The sequence below is a fragment of the Sabethes cyaneus genome, chromosome 1 (genome assembly GCF_943734655.1).
Source record: "Sabethes cyaneus chromosome 1, idSabCyanKW18_F2, whole genome shotgun sequence".
Lineage (NCBI taxonomy): Eukaryota > Metazoa > Arthropoda > Insecta > Diptera > Culicidae > Sabethes > Sabethes cyaneus.
The window spans coordinates 10,074,596-10,090,070 of record NC_071353.1 but is presented as its reverse complement, the minus strand read 5'-3'; the positions used below and the strand labels follow the sequence as shown (position 1 = coordinate 10,090,070).

The following is a 15,475-nucleotide window of genomic DNA, read 5'->3' as shown; positions in this document are numbered from 1 at the left end:
CGTCACAAGCGAGTCCGATGTCTCACCCGCTATTCTGACACCTAATTTTGAACCAGGTAAGGTAAGGTAGCACGCAGGGATGGTTCGATCACTTTGACTCAATTTTGATTCATTTGACAGTACCGTCTTAACGGGGCCAAATATGACGAAGTTATATACGAGACATTTGTAGAACAGGTTATTATCTATAATTTTGCTGAATAAAGTTTTGCTGTATCTTTTGTAGTTACGGCGCTACAATGGTAGTATCTTGTTAGTGACTAAATGAACGTTCATTTAGTCACTGATGAGTTACTAGCGTTGTAGCAACTTAACTACAAACGATACAGCAAAACTTTGTTAAAAAAATTGTAGATTAGAACTAGCTCTATAAATGTCCCATATATAACATTGTCATATTTGGCTCGGCTGAGACGGTACTGTCAAATGAATCAAAATTGAGTCAAAGTGATCCAACCATCCCTGGTAGCACGTATCAGCCTAATCATTTTGGTTGGAAACCCATGTTCAAGCATAATCCGCCACAGCTCATTTCGTTCAACTGAATCGTAGGCCGCCTTAAAGTCTTCAACAAATGGTGAGTCCGCAAGTTAAATTCCCGGAATTTACAGTATGATTATTCAGATTGAAAATTTTCAATGCTGTACAGATACACATATTTTCTGTCTCATTGTAAGAACACCCCGCCTTCAGAATTTAGAATTTATTCGACAGACTTCACAGCCAACTGCTAAGGTCGACGACGATTGCGGGGCTAGTACTACAATGCTATAGACTCTTACAACCTCTCCCAGCCGTGATTTGAGCATTTGACGACTGGCTTGTTAGAACAGTGTCATACCTCGAGGCCAACCGGGAGAATTATATGATATAGTGTACCAATTTATAAAAAACTGGCGTGATAAAGTTTTTTTTCCTTTCAAAGAATACCAATTTGGTTTCATTAATTCGAGCTACCACTTCTCCACCCCCGGTGGAAGAAACATAAAACCCAACTATCCTTAGCGAATGAAGCTTAGCATTGGATTCGTTTGTTGGTAATTCGTTTGTCCAACGTAACACAGATGTCTCCGTTCGGTCAAAATATTTATATTTACCTTCTATTTGCATACTGCCAAAGCTGGAGAAGAATGAGTCGATACATAATTTGAATGAATTAATTATTTGCCAAACAGCAAACAGGCACGCTATATTTTCGCTATATTTGTCGTGCAGTGAAGAAAATAGACATTCGATACTAAAAATAGTGATTGTTCCTTTCACGGTGCTATTTTTATTCGAGTTTATTGCGGATGCCATAATTATTGAAATTTAGATGTTTGCTTACTGCAAACGGCTCAATTTGTGTTACCATGTCCATGTAGGGTATCAGTAAAAGTTGAGCAAGGAAACATCCTGACACGTGAAATATGCTGGTATTTATTTATTTATTTACTTTTTTAACCTTTACATCTCCGATATCAAAAATGTAGGTACTTTCAGTTACACATTTCGCTCTATCTCCACTGATTTTCATTAGATTTTTATGCAATTGCAAGCACCACAATAGATTGGTCTTTAACGAAAAAAATAAGTTGGTCAATTGGGGTCAGTCCCGGCGTAGTGGTTAGCATTCACGCCGAGGATCCGGGCTCAAATCCCAACCCCGCAGAGGTCGCGAGTGATCCAAGCTGGTTAAAGTGACTATAATAAAAATAGGTTGGTCAATTATGGATCCATTTTCCCGAAGATATTCCAGATCGCAGTGGATTTTTTTTTGACGTCATGAGTGGCAGTTGAAATAAAAATAGACATCTGCTTAACAAAGTGCGCAAAAGTTATCCATTTCATTTGTGGTCGATAAAAATGTATCTTACATTATCCTGTAGAGCGCTGGTTCATGTTCCACACTCCGGAACATTCGTTATCGGTGCTACCGAAATTCAAAATTGGCCATTTCGAATTTTCTTCAGTAATATCCCAAGCAACAATGTATATGTTTTATTGTACTCTTATGGCGGTCTTCATGACTAATTTTGGTCTTAAATGCCATCATAAGAGTGTAATAAAACCTAAAATGCTGCTGGGGATGGCAAATGGGGTATCAAATCGCAGGATTTTTCAATACAAGTTCGATGTATTTTGAGCCTATGTGGATATTCCGAAGTATCCGTTGTCGGTTCTCCCGGGGCTCAAAATTGACCATTTTGATTTTTGGGATGTCCAGATCGGCTCAAAATACATCCAAGAGTCCATTTCCACTCGTATTGAAAAATCCTGTGATTTGATACCCCTTTGGTCATATTACTGAAGAAAATTCGTCATGCACACTTAAAAAACTCAGCAAAATTTACCGAGATTTGGACAGCCGAGCGTTCGGTGAAAATTCCAGTTTTGCAAATCGACGTTTACGGATCTTTACTAACGTTTGACATCATAAAAAATTTTACCGAACGCTCGGCTGTCCAAATCTCGGCAAAATTTTGCTGACTTCGGCACTTTTTTTTAAGTGTGTGGACAATTTTGAGTTCCGGTAGAACCGACAACGGATATTCCGGACTGTCCACATCGGCTCAAAATATATCCAAGAAACTGACTTCTCGGGTCTCTCTGACACGTTTCTGAAAACGATTACAGGATTACAGCATTAAAATGTATTCTCCGGAAGAACTCGCGGACATTTACCTTTGTTATGGCTTCGCTGAATGTGTAGCAACTCAGCAGGCTACCTAATGCAAGTAAGTGCACACAAATCCAGAAGTGTTCGTTTTGTTGCACAATGATTTTAATTCAGGGACGTCTATGCCAACGCACCGTCGCCTCCGAGAAGGAACGTTGTTTTCAACGAGGCTTCGAGGGAAGCTTCAGCCTCTTCGGCAAGTGGGGTCAGCGATTGACCATAAAATTTTGCGAATCGTGGGAAATGATTTCAAGACAAGCACAAGGCAACAAATTGCGGCACAGTTCCTGGTCACCATGGAGGTGTGGAACGTGCTGAACCGGGTAAAAATGCATCGTTTCCACACTACAGGTTCAAGAGCTGCTGCCAGCGAATAAACTTAAGTTTTACAAGATTTTGCAACCAAAAGTTGGGGCGAAACCTCAATTTATGAAAAAAACATTGTTATTGGTTCTCATACGTGTCAGACTGTGTTCATCGCACGCCGTAATCTAGTGTGCTATGCGTGATGTATGAATTCTTGCAGTTTTCAGATACTAATTCAACACCTAATACGATAGGTTTAAAATGAAATTACAACGAAACTAAAAGAGATCGGCGTTTTACGCCAAAGAACGAATTGGAGAACGGTACCAGCGCTTTAAATTAGTGAATAACAGCCATCAGGTTTATCATACATTTGCAGGAGAAATTTGATAAAAACGCCTTAAGAAACACTTATTTCATAGCCTTTTGCTTCTAAAAAGTTACTAAATCTCATAAAGTAGGAGCTTTAAGACGAATTTTCATTACAATGAAAATGACCGAATTGCGCTAGCTGGCATAGTTTTGACGTAGGACTACGTCTTACGGTATGGTTTGGGATAGGGTGCTGTTAAAAACAAATCTTTCTCGAAAAGTGGTCAGGTTTTGAACGCTAATAGCTAAGCGGTTTCTTAAACGGTTTTCAATAGTTTTACACCAATCGATCGGAAAATCTAAGAATTGACCCAAATGAAGAAAAGTATGGATTCTTGATGCTGAGCTATTGAAAAATTGGAAATAATGAAGCATTGTCCAACTGGAAATCCTCGCTTCGTGATTGGTTGAAAGATTATTTACGATGATCTAAACCTATATCAATTTGATATCTGTGGTTGGGAAGTAAGCCAAATCAAATGACAAAGCTTCCTCGTCAATAAAGCCCCTCGTGCCGACAAATTTCTTACGAAAGCGATTAAAGCTAGTCCAGTTTGATGTCTGTGTTAGGGAAATGTGCCAGAAAAGATGACTAAAGTCCATTGCCCGAACAGATTACGGTGACACGATAAAACCTAGGCGAATTTGATATCTGTGTTGGAAAAGTGCGGTACAGCTGAAATGTTCGGTTATAACTTGTATGATTCTGTATCGATACGCATGTTTGCTGTTGCATTGGAAGTGTAGTGAAAAGATGTGCTGTTGATAAAATGGGATTGAAATGGTAAAATCTCTTCAACGTGGGGGAACCATTGTAATACAAACAATCTTTAATTTCTGTAAGGTAGTAGAAAAGCAATAGTTTGTGTTCTTGATTTTGTTAAATTATTTCCATATGCACATAGAAACAGCTCTGAAATCTATTGAGGATTGAACGTTTACAACACTGTTACTACTTTGATAAATGTTACATACAACGCATCCCAAGTAACAATTTGGGTTTTATTACGCTCTTATGATGGCATTTAAGTCCAAAATTGGTCTTGAATGCTGCAATAAGAGTATAATAAAATTCGCATTGTTGCTTGGGATGTAGCATATATATATATGTTGCATATAGCATGTATACATGCATGAAGAATCGTTTGATTACATGCATGGGTACATGCTACCATTATTACAAAGAGAATAGTCCTGCGTCACCTACATATGCGGTCGTGTCTTGTACACAACCCCTCTGATTTTTTGTATCAGAGCTAATTTATGGTAAACAGAACCGAAAACTAAAAATGTTCAATAACTCTGTAACAATTGAGGTTTGACCATATGCGTAGAAGGATTTTTTTCGTCAAATATGGTTCTCTATCATCCTCTGAAATATCTGCACTAAGCTACCTAACACCCATTATAGTGGTCCTCATAGTAAACGGGTCTAAAGCATATACTGTGGCTGGCTTAAATTAACTGAATGAAATATTTACTACAACTAAAGAACATAAAATTGTAAGTAACAATGCCGAAGAAATGAAATTTCTATCTCTTATAGTAAATCGGTCAACTGAAGAATAATAGAGCCGCCGGAAAGGATCGACTCCCAGCAGAACTCTACAACGATGGCCAAGAACCGCTACCAATGGTACTTCACTGGGTAATTTTAAGGATTTGGTAGGAGGAGAAACTACCGGAGGAGTGGATGGAAGGGGTGGTTTGTCCCATCTACAAAAAGGGCGAGCGGCTAGATTGGTGAATCGCGGCCTAACGCTGGTCAACGCCGCCTCAAGGTGTTCTCCCAAATTTTGTTACGTCGTCTATCACCATTAGCAAGAGCACTCGTAGGGCAGTATCAGGCGGGCTTGATGGGGGCCCGTGCAGATCAAATTTGTACTCTCCGACAAATTATTTAGAAATGTTGGGAGTATAACGCACCCACGCGTCATATTCGCGGATTTTTGGGCAGCATACGATACAATCGAGCGCGACCAACTAAGGCAGATAATGCACAAGAACGGGTTTTCAGACGCGGCTAATCAAAGCTATCCAAGTAGCAAAAGATGTGCTACGTGCATGTTTCGAGAGCACTCAAGTCCTATGGAATCGTGCAGATTGATGCGGCAAGGGGATGGACTGTCTTGTATGTTATTCTACATCGCTATTGAAGGTGTGATCCGGCGAGCTGGCAAACGAGAAGTAGAATCTTCAGCAAGAGTAGCCAACTCCTAGTCATCGCAGACGACCTTGACATCAGTACTAGAGATCTAGGGACGGCAGAGGCAATCTATACCAGACTAACAACGGAGGCTAGGAGGATTGGGTTTCAAATCAACCGCAACCATTTATGTGGTAGGAAGAGACTCCAAAGAAAACAACGTTGATGAGTTCGTGTATTTGGGATCTCTGGTCACCGCCGGCCGACAGTAATCCGAGTAAGGAGATCTAACGTAGCATTCAAGCTGGAAGTCGTGCCTAATTTTCCCTCCGCAAGACGTTTCCAGCAAGGATGAGGCCGCACAAAGCTGACGATCTACAAAACACCAATCAAACCGGTTGTCCTCTACGGACTTGAGACAGTAACTTTGCTTACCCGAGTCATACGTGCACTTGCCGTATTTGAACAAAAGTTGTTGCGAACTATTTTTGGCGGAGTTCAAACGGATAGCGAAGAGTGGCGTAGCCGTACGAACCACGAGTTGCAGGCACAACTTGGAGAGCTTCCCATCGTACACCTGGCGAAACTACGGTTGGGAGACTACGGTGGGCTGGCCACGTCGCAAGGATGCCGGACGACTGTGCAGTGAAATCCGTTCGCTTCAAGAACCATGAATAGAGGGGCCCAACGTGCTAGATGGCTCGACTAGGTTGAAGCCGACTGGCGTGTGTCGAGACGCTCAACGAATTGGCGATGAGTAGCACAGTGGAGAGTTTAATTCTCGATACCCCGGATTTCGGTTAAACTGTGGAGTTATCCCATACCCATAGTCTGTGATGTCCTGAAACGATTTGGAGAACATCTGACCATCAACCGCAAATTCGACAGTCGCATGAAGCAAATGCAGCTTATCCTAAACTAAAACTCGTTCAAAAGTGGCAGCTCTTTTCAAAAGAAACTCAAAGCTGTCAGCGAGAAACGCACGAACATTTCGGGAGTTTCGTAATTCTATGTCCAACATGCTTAACAGAGATGTGGCTTGAGAAGTTTCAAACCATAAGTACTACTGGATCGTAACGCGACCCGCAATTCTGAAGTAAAGAACCACTCAAGGAAGCTTTTCGAGAATTCGCTGATTAAATACGGGAAGATCGATAAGGATGATGTGAAGGTATTTCATGGTCGTTTTCGGACGGATTCCTCATTAAGAATTTAATTTTTACTGTTGGCGTAACCGCACTGTCACTGACTACCTCTTGTAAACTTGTAATGTTTGTTGTATAATAGCTTATTAAACTGTTGTACAGCTGATTCACGTGGAACAAGTGCTTGGTAAGCTATTGTACAACAAAAATGTTACTTGGGATTGAACAAAACAAAATCTAACTAAACTATTATTTATGCCAAAAGAGCGTCATGCGTTATGCCAAATATCTTTATGCCATGCAGTGAGCACCTTTTAAATCTATTGCAGTGGAATGGAAGAATTGAAGAAAATAAACCATTCTTCCATTCCATCTCATCATTCCCATCATTCAGGTGCGAATGAATAATTACTGTAAAGCCTCACTCCTCGTACTGCAAAAGCATGGAAGTGATTGGTGCAAGTTTGCGTAATGTTGTGCTAGTTGTTTTTAGATTATTATTGAAAAATGGTGATTACTTTATGTTCATTTTATCTATTCAACCATGAACTGCTTGTTAAAATCTGTTCAATAATAATAATAAGAAATCGTAAATTGTCATGAGAAATAGCGCTGTGTCAATTTTATTAGTTTCATTTCAATATTTTACTTTGACTAACTCGTTGTACCTCGTTCTACGGAGTGGAAAACAAATATCAGTAGAGCTATCCAAACAAACAATCATCATCAGCGATTCGTTCGTAAGAACCGCCATTCTGTCACACGTCTCTTCGTTTTATTTTCACCGTCTTGAATATTGATGTCGCACCCCGGTCGCGACCGATCCTATGCAAAACAAACAAAACATTCAATTAGATGGAAAAGCTTAACCTTTTCCCAACGTCTAATCCTTACGTTCGACTAATCCACCAACTTGCGTTCCTTTACCGGTCGGTGGTGTGTAAGCGGTGCCATCGGCCACTATATCACATTTGCAGTTGATGTTTGCGCCATCAGGCGACGACGAACGACGCAAAACCAATTATATTTCCCATAAATTATCACGAACAGCGATGAGGAGGTGCACCACTATTTAAGGTCCAAGGTGTATGCTGCGGCAACGTGAACCACCCCACCCACCACTAATCGTAGCTTTCTCTTTTTTCCTTCGTTTGCTCAGGAGGAAGGCTGGAAGTTGAATCGCACCAACTACTATCAGGAGGGCTGGCTGGCGACCGGCAACGTGCGAGGTATAGTCGGAGTTACCTTCACCACGTCCCATTGCAAAAAGAGTGTCGATTACCCGCTGCGGACAAACTACAACCTGCGGGGACATCGATCCGACGTACGGGTACCTACGCTCCCTTTCTATCCTGGAATTAATCTAATCGAATTGTTTCTCTCCCGTGCTGCTGTTATTGCATGCAACAGGTAATTCTGGTGAAATGGAACGAGCCATACCAGAAGCTAGCTAGCTGTGACAGCTCCGGTATTATCTTCGTCTGGATCAAGTACGAGGGCCGATGGAGTGTGGAACTGATAAACGACAGAAACACGCCGGTAACGCATTTTTCCTGGTCGCACGATGGTCGTATGGCACTAATATGCTACCAGGTATGTGGTGGTGGTGGTTGTAATTTGCATAATAAGAACTGATGATGGGATTGCCGTTTACAGGATGGTTTCGTATTGGTTGGCTCTGTTGCCGGTCAACGGTACTGGTCGTCGATGCTCAATCTGGACGCTACAATCACTTGTGGCATCTGGACACCCGATGACCAGCAGGTCTATTTCGGTACCACTCAGGGTCAGATTATTGTGATGGATGTGCACGGTGCTATGGTGTCTCAGGTGCAGTTGTGCTCGGAGGTTGGCATCACTGCGATGGCATGGTCCTGCGAAAAGTTCAAAATGGAAGAAGGCGAAGACACTGAACCGGGCGTAACGAATGCTTGTAGGTTTAGGAGTCTAAAGTGATTCAAATAGCCACTAACAGTACGACTTTATTTTAGCCAAACGATCTTTTGTGCTAGCGGTGAGTTTTCAGAACGGATACATCTACCTACTGAAGTCGTATGATGATATTTCGCCTTGTCATATTCATACCGGAATGAACGGAGCGTTGGGCATCGTGATGGAATGGAGTAACTCAAGGGAATTACTCGCAGTAGCTGGTAGTGAAATCGTTCCCGCTTCGGACTTGGTCGATGCGCACGGAACGCAAGTCTATAATAATATGTTGAAATTTTACACTGAATCAGGAACTCTGTTGTACTCAGCAAAGGTTCCTTGTAACACGGTACGAATCAGTAAACAACTTTGATTGGAAGTGAATAACAATTCTGTTTCCATTCCAGACACCTGTAACGGCTCTGACTTGGGGTCATAACGACAAACGAATCTTCATTGCTACCGGAACTCAAGTTCATATTGCATGGGTTTCTCGACGGGTTGCCTCACTGCAACTGTTTTGTCGCTTGCAAGTGCAAGCGTCGCTAAGTTCAGAGGCGATGTTACCAAAATTACCACTTCCTGGACGAATAAAGGCGTTAATTGGCAATTTGTTTGCACAAACAATCAGAGTAAGTTTCGCGATTATGGTCGTCTGGTGTTATTATATCTCGTCTCGCTTTCAGTGTTGTGTTCCGGATCTGAAGTCGCTGCGAGAGTTCGTGTCTCGGCCTCCAATTTGTTCCACCCGTCTTCACTGCACAATGATTCGACACGACGACGACGCCAACCAGAGTTCCGGCACCTGCTACACGCTCTATCTCGAGTTTCTTGGTGGGCTGGTTCCGTTGCTAAAGGGTAAACGAACATCCAAAATTCGGCCAGAGTTTGTAATTTTTGATCCCCAGGTTGATGGTACGTGTGCTAGGTACGGTAGAGTCGAAGAAACCCACTTTTGAAATTTTCTATCTTTCAGAAATATCCAGTTTTTGTATGTATTCGTCCGATTCGACGACCACCAGCACCACCAAGAGTTCATCGGCGTCGAGTCACTCCACTACTGGTACCAATGGACGCTCGGAAAGTTCGGAAAGCGACGTGGATGATGGTTGCCGTAAGTACACTTGAACTTATATATTGTGTTCTCTTTGATATTACAACTTAAATGGGTCATTCTATAAACAATTCCATGGTTGTTAGAGCTGATTGTTGAGTTACAAAAGAACTCAGGCACTTAATAGTGCAAAAATTCATTTTTATAGTTAAATGCCTCGCTATGGATGGCTATAATCGGAAACAGTACTATCATGAGGAATGAGATGGATAAAGTAGAGTAAGCAATGAAGGAAGGATAAATCGAAATACACAAGAGCACGCATAAAAAAGTTCATAAGCTTATCGCTTACTCAATAGTCATAATAGCTAAAAAAATGCAGTGCGGTTTACAGCAACCACCGCACAGTGATCCAAAAGGGCGAAAAGTGGAACTTTTTTCCTAGCATCTTTTGCTTTCATTTTGTCAATTATGGTCTTCAGCACTTTTGTTCGTATGAATATCCCCCTTAATGTAAAACTGTCAAAACTATTATTACTATTATGAAAATGAAAAAATACCTCATATAATTTCGAAGAAAAATAAAATTTTCGCCTAAATTTTCATTTCACAGGTTCTCCAAGACTATCCAGAAAACGAAAGGCTCGTACGAAAAAGCGTCATCCAAGCAGTAGCGATCGATCACCGAACCAAAACTCCGACAGTGCGGAAACAAACGAAGACTTGGCATACCTCGACACTCTACCTGAAGTACGCACCAATATTGCAGTTGCAAACAATTTTATTAATACACCAAATTTCCTCTCCGGTTTCAGCATGTTAAACTGGTGGAAGTCACATCCAACATCTGGGGTACGAAGTTTAAAATCCACGGCCTGGCGAAGACTCTGCCGGCAAATCTCGGCCAGGTTACGTACAAAACCTCGTTACTTCATCTGCAGCCTCGTCAAATGACGCTGGTAGTAACGGAACTGCGGGACGACTTTCCGACCGGACCCGATCCGAGCTTCAACCCGAATATTTTCTCCGAAGATGAAGAGGAACACAACCAAGCACAGGCTCCCTCCGGAGCGCGTAAGCTTGGCGAGGCTGCACCTCCGATTGCTCCAATGTCGCCACGACCGAACCGATTTCCGTCGCGTCCTCGACGCCAAACTCCATCTTCTTTGGCTTCCGCTTCAAATTCACGTCCCACATTGCCACAGCTTGGACCACTGGCCCGTGCCGAATCCTACGAAGACGACACGGATGGCGCCGATTCCGGTGAGCCCTCCCGACCGGTGGCTACGCCTCCCCGCCAAGGGATCAGCTATTCTAGCTTAGTTAGCCAATGCAGTAGACCTTCCTCGGCTTCTAGTAGTCAATCTCGCGTTGCCATCTCACCACTATACTGTGAAGGTTCCGTTCCAACTCTCCAGTCGCCGAAAAATGCTGTTGCACCAAGCGACATTATATTCGACCGACCACCGGCCGGTCAGACAACTTTGATGAGCTATTCCAGTAACACCGATTACGTAAATAATGTTGTTCAGGTGAAAAATGCTTTGATGTCTTCGGACCACAATCGAGTGAACAACCAGTCGCATGTTAATCCGGTTCCGCTGAACCTCAATCTCAATCTCGAACGAATGGAAGCCAAAGCTAGTACCAGTAGAGATCTAACACATTCCACTCCAAGCAGCAGCAAACAGGTAGTTTCTAGAAAGCAGAATCTAAAGTTTATTGACGAGGAAACACCAACCAACGCAAACACCCCGACAGTACCGGAACCAAGTACAAGCGGCGTCGCAACCAGTAGTAATCCAAGCAGACCCGAGTCCGGTATGAAGCGAACCCCAACTGTAGTTTCGATGACACCGGTAGTGGCTAGCGGAATCCCGGAATCCATCACGCGCAGCTGTAGTGTAGGCTATCTAGACAATATAGAAATAGTTCCCAGCGATGCCGTATTATCGATGATGCGTAAAGAAACCCCCTACAAGCGGCTGGTTCTGGTGGATAAAAAACGCCAAAAAAAGTACAAGAAAAATTTTGACGACCTGAAGAAGGCTCGCCTGCGACAGGACTGCAAGTCTAAAAGTCTAGATTCTTGTGATATCCTGCAGGACTCGCCAAATCTAAACCGTGATCTGATCAATCTTTTCCGACAGATGCCCAAAGTGAACGAACTATCAGAGAACGAGACTGAATACTCATCTTCCGATCAGATCGAGCGAATGCGTCCTGCACTGGCCGGTGCTGCCACGAGCAGCTCCACCAAGCGTCGCCCTTCGGTGAAGTTTCCTGGGGTTACTGGAGCCGGCCAGCCGATATCTAGGACACCCATCTTGAACCGCAAGGAAAAGCCAAAAAGTTGCGCCATCTGCAAGGCGATCTCACCGACGGTCAATTCTACGGAATCGGTGTGCGTCAAGTGTCGCAAAAGCGGCAATGCTCAATGTTCGTCGTCGGTTGTTGATAGGGAAAACAATAGCTTAGAGGAGCAGCAGAATCACATCTATGTGGACATAGTTAGCACGAAACCGCCGCAGGTTCCTCCGAAATCGAAACGATCCATTCTGGAGCAGTACATTAGTTCGGCTTACAGTAACAACGGGGACTTGGTGTTGAAGGAAGTTCCCAATGGACCTGGTTGTAGTAAGAGCTTATTCGATAGGAAAAATAACAATGCTAGTAATAGTAACAACAACAACAACAATGGCAGCAGTAGCAACGGTGAGGGTAATGGTACTTGTACTACGCCCAAGTCGAAAATTCGGAAAAACTTCGAAATCGTGACTAGTTTCACGGACAGTCCACTGTTCAGCCGGAGGCATCGTTCGTTGAATCGAAGCGATTCCTCTAAGCTTCAGAGTGAAAACAGTACACCGGTTATGGGCCGAAAAGCGGATGCCAAAGAGAGCAGCAGCGATAGCCGAAAAGGTCGTAAAAAGGAAGAATCTCCACGGCGGCATCGTCGAAACGAGAGCTGTCCCGGACCCAGCAGTGAGAACAATAACGGCGATGGGCCTCCATTGCAGCCAGTCGAAATCACTCCCGTCGAGCAGAAAGCATCGGTTTCGCTGCACGCGCAAGCCCTCACCACTTTGGAAAACATTATCAGCAGGTTGAGGGATTTGGACGAAGGCAGACTGACGCCACCTTCTTCGCCGGCAAGTCAACGAATGCCGCGAAGCTCCCCGGCATCACCAGCACCGAGCAAAAAGAACAAACGACACCAAAGTGCATCGCCGATTCGGCACATCCTAAACTCGCCGTTGTTGAACCGTCGCCAGCGGAAAAAACAGCAAGCCGATATCAGTTCGGACGATGAAAATCAAACCCAAAACCAGACCGACGACAGCAGCGGAGGAAGCGCGAGTAACAAGCAGTACCGGGATCTGGAAACGTTTCAGAAGGCGCAACTTAGGCAAAAGGTGAGTTTGATTTATTTCTTCATTCCGGTGGACTACTTTAGGCGAAATGATTTCAGCTGAAACGGGTCAAAATAGAACCGAACGGTGTTGCGAATTCCTCGCTGCCGCCAGCTCCGGTCAGGCGGGAGTTTGTGATGCACAACAAGGCACCGATGTGGAATGAAAACAGTCAGGTTTATCAGCTGGATTTTGGAGGCCGTGTAACGCAGGAGTCTGCCAAAAATTTTCAGATCGAGTTTCGTGGCAAGCAGGTTCGTTTGAACGTTTGTCCTATTTTTTTTTAAATATATTAATTTTGGGTCTATTACCTTTGACAGGTGATGCAGTTCGGTCGTATCGATGGAAATGCATACACACTCGATTTCCAGTATCCATTTTCGGCCCTGCAAGCATTTGCGGTGGCTTTGGCAAATGTTACACAACGATTGAAGTGAAATTTGCTGCACTCATCACGACAGTAGGTAATAGTGGGACGGGCTTGGGGGAAACAATAAAACTTAATTAAATCATTGACATATCACATGCAAAGTTTCTGTTACTATGACAGTTGCAGCCAAGTGTCTGCCTGCGGATGCAGAAGTGTTTGAATGTTAAACGTTGTGTGCACAGCTTAAAGCGAGAATCAGACCATTTTTCGGTTTCAATCATATATCGCGGTTGTTTTTCAACGCCATGCTTAACGCGTTCGTTTCGTCGTCGTGTCAATAGGAACATTATTCATGATCAAAAAAAAAAAATACATGCGTAATCAGCTTTCCACATATCATCTCGTTAGTCGTTGATGATCATCAGTCGATAATTGTCGTACAGTAGATGTAAAAGTTCATGCTACTAAAGTAGTACTAACGGTGAGAAAGCTAATGTAACCGCAGTTTTGTGGGTGGTTACTGCATAGTGAACAAAATTTGAATTTGTACATATTTATCGATTCGAGGCGCCAAATTAATTCGAAAGTGACACTTTGAATTAGATGAGTTATCGTCCGCGAAGCAGTCGCATTCATCGTGCAACGGACAGCAGCCAGAAAACTCCTATTCCTATATTGTATATCAAAATATCGAAAACTATGTTTACTAGAAGTGCACTCAATGCGAGCCTGTTTCAGTTGAAAGCTATTTGTCTAGTCAAATTATAATCTCCCCGCAATATTAACTATTTCTAGTCATTTTCAGCGGATATTTTTCTCACGCAAACGTTCCTCTAGCAAACTAAGCTTATCTTGTTCCCGTTCTTTCCTATTTTGCGTTACTCGTTACTATGATATGTTAATTATTGATTTTCGTCTGTCACAGTTTTGTGCCATTTTTCGGATATCCCGCAAACTGAAATGAAAAGAAAAATGATAGCCGACTTAGCATAAGTTTTTAGCCAGTTAATACTAACTAACGTTATTAGGTAACTAAAGGAAATAAGACAAAAATCACACACACACATATGATGAAATCCATCCATCGTTGGAAACCTTAGGCAAATGCAAACAAAAATCACCAAACTAAGTAGCAAGAAAAAAACACAGTGCTAACGTCCGTTTTAACTAGGGGGAAAAGCCAACCGACAGTGGATTTTTTTTTGTGTAAAACTGAACGCCCAGTGCGCTCTACGAAACAGCCAAAGCTCTCTTTTTGATAGACGATTGAAGACGACGATCAAATTTGTGTAATTCTTTTTGTAATGTACTGTTTTTTACTTAAAAATGACGGCATCAAATGATTGTGTGATTCCGCGGCAAAGAGACGAACATTAGTGTGTAATCGAAGCAAAAATCAAGCTAGGATAACAACAACCAGCCGGCTATATATTTTGCCAGGATTCCTTGCTGAACTCTAGGGTACAGTCACAGTATGTTTCTTTTTCTATTTATTACTTAAACGAAACAATAATACCAAAGGCTTTTTCGGCCGGCGAACGAACGTTCTTTTTGTACCAGTTGCCGCCGCGACCGTTTATATATAGGTAATTGAAGCGAGTAGTTGTTTTTTGTCGGCGCGCGTTTATCGTTATGCAGATCAAGAGCGAAGCATGCAAACTAACTTACCGGTGAGATTAATTTTAGGCTATACGCAGCACTAATATAATTACTAGAGAAAAAAAAGATACAAAAAAAAACGCTACATACGCGGGCGCAGATCTAAATCCATGCTTTCGAGAAGAAGAAACAGGAAATCCGGCCGCTAACTACATACCTATATCCGCAAAGTAATAGCTATCCTTATGCTGAATTCTGTGTGTTCACATCAGTCACGAAATAAAAGGTCAGTGTTCCGAAGAAGGCGTGCCTAGTTTTTTCTGTGAGAAATTCAGATTAGTTCCTTTCCTTTTCCAACAAGGAAATAAATCGGGAGGTGAGAGCCCTACGGCTCACAGCATCGTGATGTAATCCAGTGTACCAAATACCTTTGGTTTGGTCACCCAACCAAAACTTGCAACAAGGTTCCGCGTTGCGACAAG

General features: G+C 42.8%; 1 protein-coding gene across 2 annotated transcripts in view; it reads left to right on the top strand.

Annotated features, from left to right (window-relative positions):
• Positions 1-15,274, top strand: part of LOC128732980 (tubby-related protein 4) — a 97,511-nt gene extending 82,237 nt beyond the window's left edge. The window contains exons 4-14 of one of the 2 annotated variants that reach the window (XM_053826488.1): positions 7,788-7,952; positions 8,039-8,221; positions 8,285-8,561; positions 8,620-8,906; positions 8,965-9,189; positions 9,244-9,472; positions 9,534-9,671; positions 10,225-10,361; positions 10,427-13,027; positions 13,084-13,278; positions 13,345-15,274. In XM_053826488.1, coding sequence (XP_053682463.1) covers positions 7,788-7,952; positions 8,039-8,221; positions 8,285-8,561; positions 8,620-8,906; positions 8,965-9,189; positions 9,244-9,472; positions 9,534-9,671; positions 10,225-10,361; positions 10,427-13,027; positions 13,084-13,278; positions 13,345-13,461 — 4,554 coding nt within the window. In that variant the 3' untranslated portion in view covers positions 13,462-15,274. Of the gene's footprint in view, positions 1-7,787; positions 7,959-8,038; positions 8,222-8,284; positions 8,562-8,619; positions 8,907-8,964; positions 9,190-9,243; positions 9,473-9,533; positions 9,672-10,224; positions 10,362-10,426; positions 13,028-13,083; positions 13,279-13,344 lie in introns of both variants that reach the window. The other variant, XM_053826487.1, reaches the window with a different exon arrangement.
• Positions 15,275-15,475: the final 201 nt, after the last annotated feature.